The sequence below is a fragment of the Centruroides vittatus genome, unplaced genomic scaffold (assembly GCF_030686945.1).
Source record: "Centruroides vittatus isolate TY-2023 unplaced genomic scaffold, ASM3068694v2 contig_738, whole genome shotgun sequence".
NCBI classification, from domain to species: domain Eukaryota; kingdom Metazoa; phylum Arthropoda; class Arachnida; order Scorpiones; family Buthidae; genus Centruroides; species Centruroides vittatus.
Window position 1 is genome coordinate 1,538,988 of NW_027122474.1, and position 9,199 is coordinate 1,548,186.

Here is a 9,199-nt window from a genome sequence, read left to right on the forward strand (position 1 = left end):
TTTCTCTTTTAGTGTCAATAATGTTAATATGGGGACCAAAAAGAATGATCTATAGACTTTTTACACATGGCATCTATGCATGTAAATTTTGTATGCCTTAAGAATTTGATGTTTTGTAACTTCATTGTGTTTTCTTTTTGAAAAATAATAAACAAAGACTTGTATCGTTTTAGCAAGAAATATAATGAAAAATTCTAATTATTCGAATATTCAGCACACAAATAACTTGTAATATGTGTCCGATGCTGGGCGAACTTCTCATATATTTTATGATAAGAAATTTCTATATTTTATACTTAAAGAAAGAAAAAAACAGAGAAAAATAGGGATAAGATCTGTCGTTATCACTGAAAGTGGGAATGAAATGTAATAACTATTACTTTAAAGTGTCATTTTAAGTTGTACAATCCATAGTCGTGTCAGTCATTTTTTTATATAGATTAAATCAAATTATTGCTTTAATGTATAGCTCTTAAATATATATTAAATAACACAATTCTAAATTCATTTTATTGTTTTATGTCATAGATATATACAGTATAATATTTAGCTTTAAGTTCTTTTAGGTTCGTTAACTCTACAGATTTGACCATGACTTTAAATGAATCTTCTACATTTTCACTTCTACAATACATTTTCTACATTTTTCAAAACAAAACAATTAAAAAATTTAGGACAAAACTTACAAATTTCCAAAAGTTTAAGGCAAAATTTTGCTAAACTTTAACATAAAGTATGACTGTGTACAGTATAATGAACTATTATTTACTTTTTCTGTATTAATTAAACAACAATTTTGTTGAATATTCAAAGAAAATATTATCAAATTACTAACAATTCGGTTATTGTAACCCTTGGTGCCAAGATGGCGGCTCGTCTCTGATTCCAGCAAGGAAACAGTGGGACGCACGTTCTAACCTAACCTGACCTATTCTAATAAATTACCATAATTATTAGCAACCAAATTATTAGAATAGGTTAGGTTAGGTTAGAACGTGCGTCCCACTGTTTTCTTGCTGGAATCAGAGACGAGCCGCCATCTTGGCACCAAGGGTTACATTAACCAAAAATTCTATTAAAGTCATGATTTATTCGAAGTTTAAATTCCAGAGTTTTATTATTCTTGAAACAAAGACAAAGAATTTCATTTTTTAAAACTATTTATTTTAACAATTTTTAAGAATACAACTGAGATTCGAATGTGAGTTTTTCTGTATAAGAAAATTAATACATTTTCTGAGATTTTACAATCTAAGAGAGAGATGATTTCTAAGTACTGTACGTCGACCATGTGCAAAAAATTCTCTCTGTAGCTGCTATTTCTGCACTAGTAGTGATTTATACCATACAATATCTAATTTCCACTGTACTATAAACTCGACTAACTTCAAAGACGTAACATTGTACTGTACATTTAAAACATTATCAGAAAGAAAAAAATTCCTTTTATTTACAGAAATTCGGATCCGATTCCTTTATAAAAAAGAAAGAAATTAGATAAATTTACATCGACCCTTCTGGAATCAAAAAGTAAATCTTCAAAATTCTTTACAAAAAAAAAAAAAATTGCAAAAGTCAGTAAATAAATTCTTATATTTTTTGGTTTATTTATAATTTTTTAATAGATTATGACGGAATTTTTAATACCTTTTATATATTATATTTTAAAATATATATATATATATATATATGTTTTAAGAATCTTTCAAAGTGTTTTCACGATTAGGGGACTTCAAACAGTTCCACAGTTTTTTTTGTGTTATATGGCACTTTACTAATGCAAAATAATGCTAAATTCTATTTGTACGATTAGAAAATAGCATTGTAAGCTTCGAATGCAGTTGTTAAAACGAAAAGAAGTGATGGAATTATTTGACTAGCGGCGTTCTTATCATCATCATCGTCGTCGTCGTCGTTGTCATCATCGTCATCATCGTGGTCGTGACCTTCGTCTTCGTCTTTATCCGGTTCGTCACCCGTGTCTGATGAAATCTTCACTACTCTTCCGTGTAATTTTTGAGTTGGTCTAAAGTTATCTTCGAGCTGATCGTCGTCATCACCATCCGATTTTTCTTTCAAGGCACGGAATTGCTCGAGCTTTCGAATGTAAAAAGTAAGTTAGAAAGCTTTTAAAAATATATAAAATTAATATAGTTTCTTATTCGAGAATTTTACCTGTCTTTCGCTAATTGTTTGCGTATGTTTAAAAACTGTCCAAATTACGGATTCGTAGCAAGGAGGAGTAGTTAAAGATCCTTCGTATCTGTAATATGGTAAAGTATCATCTGGAAGCAAATCGTCGAGATCAAACGATTCTTTCACTTCCGCCGAAGATCCTTCTGGAATAATATCATCCAACGTATCGATAACAGATGCTAATTCTTTATTATCTTCCTTGCTCAACTTTAAAACAACAAAAAGTAATAATTACAATTAACGAATCTGTACCGTCTTTTGGCGGACATATTGAAGTGCGATGAGAAGGGGAGTGCGCCTCGTTTATCAACGAATTATACAAAAATTTACAAGTAAATTTTAAATAAGTTATTAATGTTTTATCAAACTTACTTCGAACAATACTCCCAATACTGCTAAACCATCTGGTTTCATAATTGCAACCTCCGGCTTGTAGCGACTGTTATAATGCACTAAATGCATCTGGAAATTAGAAAATAACCTCATTATGTTATTAATTAATAAATAGTATAATATATCTATACAATATAGACTCAGAATTATATTAATTTACCTCTAAAGGATAATCACTTCCTTCTATAGTGTGCTCTGATCCTTCATCATTCTTTTGACCCCAATGGAAGTGAAGTTGCAAAAATTTGTATGTACCATTCAAACCTCCACCAGAAATCGACTGTACCGGATTTTTTAACGTTAGTTGTGCTAAAAAAAAATTAAATAAATAAAATAAAAACTCAATTAAAGTTATAAATTTAAATAAAAGCCGAATGACCTTGTAAATAACCACTTAACCACTCACCTGTATGTCCATTATTTTCTAAGATAGCATCTTTTATATGCGTTTCGTAGCCGAAAAATTTAATTAATTTGAGATTTTCGTCTTTCTTCACCTGATCGACGTCTATGTCAATAGGAGATTGCCTGTTACCGCCACAGGTAGGATAATCGTCATCCCAATTTTCTGGACCTAAGGGAAGAAATGTACGCTCCAGAAAACAGAAAATTTTCCATATTTTTTAACGAGAAAAATGTAAAAATCTTAAGAAAATGGGAATGTTTTTAATACAGTCAAATTTCGATTTAACCCCATCCTCGTAAAGCGCCAATTAATACTCGTACGACGATCTTCTACGTATTATTAAAATGGAAGACACGTCATTATCTGTACGTTTTGCATTTTTATTAATAAATTACGTGATTTTTCAAATTCCCAAAACTCAAATTTGTGTATAAACTTCGTTCTTATTAATTGAGATACTTCGGTTTAGCGCAATACTCGATTTAATGTAGTTTTATAGGCGGTCAAATGTTGATGCTAAATCGAATTTTCACTTGTATATTTTAGCAAATTTTCTCTTATAAATTTAATTTATTTTCTCATAAAACTAGCTTAATTATAGGTTTATGCTATTGTGTAAAAAGGTTTCATTTTACTTTTGGTGCTTGTTACTGTAATAACAACATTACAGGAAAGTCGGCATTTTTTAATTAAATAGAAATAATAATTAAAAAAAAAAGAATCAACCAGAAAAATAGATTTGAGATAAAATTCATTACTAAACGCGACAAATTTTTATAAACAAAAATTTAATTTAGCATAAGTTACAAGGATATGTGAAGGTGTATTGAATGTCAGCTTGTGTCAGTTTAAAAACGAGTTTAAAAAAAAATAATACGACCTGATAGTAAGTGCCGACTTAATTTATTATTTTAGAAGTTCAAGAGCAGCTAGTTTACTATATAAAATATTTTCTCACGGTGTTTAATACACCAAACTTACCCATTTTTCCAGAGTAACCCCAATCGTGATCATGTCCCTTAGCTTTACCACCTTCGATCCCTATAAAACAAAATAAAGCAATTATTAAATTATATATTTAATAAATATTATTCTTTAAAACTCAAGTAAATTATCTTATTTAACTGTGTTTATTTATGACCTTCTTAAGTGCAGGGGGGATCGAAAAAAATCACAAGAATTCGGCCCCCTGCTTGACGTAATCTACGATGGGGGGTGACTGCACGTGGATCTCTCCGTTTGTAACATCTTGATGACCTTTATTTAGGCTAATCATTATCGTCGTTCAATTAATTATTATTTAAAGAAAAAAAAAAGGGGGCAATATTCGTCTCGTCATCTCTTCGTATGAATCTGAAGAAAATGCAATTTGTCCCCAGCTAATCGAAGAGGGTGTTTAAAAATCGCTCGTGCTTGTAATTTAATTGAAAACGAAGAATGTCGCTATGTAAATGTGTTTAGCAATCGCTAGATAATTATATTTAAACATTCAAATTTAATTTTATTAATTAATTCTATTTCTATGTTTACCCCGTAGGAAATCGAATTAATGAGATTAAGCAAAGAATATGAGTCATCAATATTCAAGAATCATGACTCTCACCAAATTAGAAGTAGGATAAGAAAAAGTATTTACTAATGTCGTAAGATTTAACGTTTAAAAATCTTTAAAATTTTTTCTTAAAAATATGAAAAAAAAAAAAAAATTATAAGATATTAACCTTGTTAAATATTTCCATTACTGAAAAGTATTTTATCAAATTCTCTAGAGGAAAAAGGTCAAGAACTTGACTTCAAAATTAGTTTATGATATCTCAAGGTTTCTAGTTTTATTTATATAATAATAATATTACAGAAAATTAAATTTATATTAATTAAAAATATATATTTTACCGCAAAATTACAGAGCGTGAAGGACTTTTTGTTATATCAATAGTTTTTTTAAAACAATTGTTAAACATTATTTGTATTTACGGTTTAGTATTGTGAAATACACAAAAATTGTGTAAGTCTGAAAGGATATTTTTACACTTCGTAAGGGGGAAAAAAAAATGGAGAATAAAATGAATGATATGAGAAACTTCTCGTCTCCCCTTCACCACAAAACATTGTTTTTTTTTTCTTTTTCTTTTTTTCTTCTTCCTCCTCATCAACTCATCCATCTTCTCTAATTTATAAGTAAACAGATACTTAAATTCGTTGATGGAACATTGAAAATTATGAGATTAAGTAACGTTTTATTCATAGAATGAAGTAAAAACCGACTCGGTAAGATTTACAATGACAGGAGAAAAAAAAAAGGGATTTTATTGGCGAAATAAAACAATAAACGTCCTTCGTACGCTATAAATTTGTTAATATTTCAATTAGGCAGCTTTTCATTCGATAACATGACAATTGTTGAGTGATATTAAAGAATTTTTAACGTTAAACTAGTGTCGTATATAGAGTATTGGCTCTAACACGTATACCGGATATTGGTGAGAAAAAATCCAGTTCGGTGAAATTTAAATCCTGTTTTAGTCTATCGAGATAATGAAAGTGATACTGTTTTATAAGTTAAACAAGGAAAAAAAATTATTGATGATAATTTTTAGATCTTCTTTCATCCAGACAATCGATGAATTTTAGTATCATTTTATGTAGAAATTAATACTCATCCCAGCATTCTAGAAATAAAGCTGGCATCTTAAAGAAAATGTTGAATGTTTAATGGACTTACCTAGAATTAAATATAGTTTTCTACAAATAGAATAAAGCGTTAACTTAATTAGGACAAAGTATTTTTTTTTTAATTATAATTATAATTAATTGTTTAAACACCGTCTCCAATTTGGAAAATGTCTTGGGTTCTTTGCATATATCAGATTGAAAATAAAGGTTTATTTTGATTCGTATTATCCCATTCTTTAACATGTAAAAAAGTAATATAAATGGAAATTTTTAGCATTATCGAAAATTCCTTTCGTCGAATTTGCATAATCTTCCCATTTTATTTACGTCAATAAAGAACATCCCTCGTCGTTTCCTAGTTTAAAATCAATTTATAAATGACTACCGGAGAGGTTTGTTTACATTATTTTAATGCTTTTTTTTATTTTAATAATCTATAAAACAAAGTAGATATTCATTTATCTGGTTATTTTGGCTAGAAACTATTATATAATAGCAGTAAGTCTTCTTGAATAATTGTCAGACGTTAAATTTAGAAACGGGTGATCTTTTTTTTTCTTTTCTTTTCTTTCACTCACTTCGGGTTTAAAATCTGTTTACAGGATTTTACGGATTTCAATTCTTATACGTGTTAATCTACAATGAATAATCAAATTTTACAAACACCTACGCCCAGGTTATATACATAACTTTACAGAATTTCCCTAGATCTCGTTGCATAACCGCTGTCAACAGCGTGAAAAGGTGATAAATTAATTTATTAAAGAATTACAGCATCATAAATGTTAAAGATTTATTTTTAGTGTGTTCGAGCTATTTAAAAAAACTTTAAATTTAAGTTAAATTTTTGTTTAAAAATCGATAAACTTCTTACTTTGGAGGGGGCAAAACTCAAAAGGGACAAATTCCAATACGTTAAAAAGGTACAGTAAACGTCTATTTTTAACATTACAAAGAGACAACTCGAAGCTGTCTATTGTCATCATTACTACATTTTTGTTTTCTAACTTATTCTCTTAAGTATAAAAAGATCCTTAATTATTTATTTTATTTTTAAAATATTATAATTAATATATTCTATTTTAAATAAATAAATACTAAAAGCTATAAAAGATTATATAATAAGGTAACGTGGGAATTTCATTGTTCGTAAGAGGAAATGTATTTTCTTAAAAACTTATTTTATTTTTTAATATTAAGGAATTTATTGATATTAAAACTATACTTTGTTTTATAGCTTCCTTAAAAAATTAAAGAGGAATTTGTAACATTTTTTTTCCTTATCTGTGAAGAGGGGGGGAATAGTAATTAAAAGCTCGAAAGAAGTAGGAACAATTGCGCTAATTATAGCAACAATGCGGCATAGAAAACAAAAATCGAGCAGTCTAAATGATAAAATAAAAATCCAAGGGAAATCTGGACGTTCTATTTTAAAATTCGCATTCTTGTGCAAAGTGCAGAATCGCGTCGAGAGGTATGACTCTACAATTTTTGTTTTCTAACAATAGATGTATCTATGGGAATGTTGTCAAAGTAAATTTATGACGTGTTTTACTATAAAATTAATGACTGCAGACTTCCGATCTGTATATATTCCTATATATACACGTGAAAAGAAAAAAAACTAATGGTTTATTTTATGGCATCAGTGTCAAGGATAAATCGTCTGATAATCGGTATATTCCGAACATCATCTTCTGTTAGATAACTTACAAAATGGTAACGTTACTATAGAAACATTTTACTTAACGCCTCTATAGCAACAAGTTATTTTAAAGCTTAATATAGAAGGGAACGATTCTGTAAAATTAATAAAAGGATTAAATTTATTGCTTGTACGAATTATATTTGTAGCATCCTGTTAGTTTTTATATGGTGTTACCATTCGAATGTTTCCCGTCTGCTACTAACTAGACTTAGATGTAAATTCTGATCCACATCCAAACTCGTCTCCAGATCAAATAGCAAGGAAGCTCAGGAATAGATGTACTAGTCACAGCTGCTTAAGGCAACAAAGAGTGTGTCGATGCAATCGGAAGAGGGAAAAATGATGTCGTCATAAGTCGAGATCAAATTCCAACTACTTCCAAGAGAATGGCATCGTTTACCATAATTTTCCAATCTGTTTTTTTTTTTTATACCAGATTTACACACAAAAAATAATAATAATAAAGTATTTAAACGAACAAATTGTAAAGCAGTTCGTTTCTAAGACGTAACTTTAGCTAAGAGATTTTAAATATATATATATATATAAATTCCCTATCTAATTGAATAATGGATAAATGATAATTTCAGCAAAGAATGACACCAGTTTAACGAAGACAGCGTGCAATATTAGTAAATTTACTTGTAAAACTAGTAACTTTAAATAAAAATATTTTAAAAAATCAACTTAAAACGTAACAAAAATCTTATTTCTATTGCAGAAGGAAGCGTAATGCATCGAGTAATAATTTCTGTTCAACGACCGAAAAATTCGATAAAATTTAATATAAAAACGTAATAAAAATTAATCGACTAAAGCGTTATAATCTACAAGTAAAATTGAACTTAGAAAGAGCATTTAACCTTATAAAAGATAGTAATAATACAAGTTATAACTATACGAAAGACTACGTAAGTTAATCAAGGTTACTCTAGTTGATAATCTACATTGAATAGAATCACTGCTGGAGAAATTTATAAAATATATTTTTAGAATTAAGGAACGTTGCAGGGATAGGAAGAGAGCTTAGAGAGAAAGTGCAACGTGCAACACAGAAACGTAACATCATCCCATTAATTAAATACAACACCTATACAAGAGCGCATTTTACGATGTAAATCGTAACACACGCTTCCCTTTTCCGACCCGTAACGATGTAATTATTTGTTATAAAAAGGGATAATCAGGAAGCTGATAATTGAATGAAGATGATGAGGACGATGATGAATTTTTTCTTTGTATATATTTTTTTTATTTTTACTTACCCGCTGTCCAGCAGGTGATCAGGAAGGTGGTTATTAACGCTTCTTTCCAATGCATTCAATTCCTAAATGGGATTTTTCCTATGTCGATACTGTTAAATTCCTGCAGTGACACATAGAAAGTCTATCATCTAAATGTGTCTACCCATTTATATGACTTACTAAGTTTTCGTCACGTCGTCCGATAATTCTTATTGGTCGAGCGGCTTCGCTTTTATACTGACGTCACTACTGTTTCTCTTGGAAATTTGCTTCTTGCCAAACAACGTTAACTTTTGTCTTTTCTACGACGAGAAATTTTAATTTTAATTCTATTTTATAAATTTATTTATTTATAATAATTAATATGTTATATATTTAATTTTTCCCCCTTTTTTTAAGGAAGAAAAAAGTCTTAGATATTTATTTAAAAAATTATTAAAATTTACAAATAAATTATTTATATTAGCTTTAAAAATTTCTTTTAAATTAAAGAATATTGAAATAGTAATAATAAAGTTATTTTTTAGAGCAAAATAATTGATTTATTTACTTAAATTAATAATTAAAATTCGAGTTTTA

General features: G+C 28.6%; 1 protein-coding gene across 1 annotated transcript; it reads right to left on the reverse strand.

Annotated features, from left to right (window-relative positions):
* Nucleotides 1–1,142: 1,142 nt before the first annotated feature.
* On the reverse strand, nt 1,143–8,799 carry LOC136980978 (carbonic anhydrase-like). Its single transcript, XM_067277178.1, has 7 exons — nt 8,642–8,799; nt 3,977–4,036; nt 2,996–3,163; nt 2,750–2,898; nt 2,569–2,658; nt 2,176–2,403; nt 1,143–2,097 (listed from the first exon to the last, which is right to left on the reverse strand). The coding sequence occupies exons 1-7, from the start codon at nt 8,694–8,696 to the stop codon at nt 1,810–1,812; spliced, it is 1,038 nt and encodes a 345-aa protein (XP_067133279.1). The 5' UTR covers nt 8,697–8,799; the 3' UTR covers nt 1,143–1,809.
* Nucleotides 8,800–9,199: the final 400 nt, after the last annotated feature.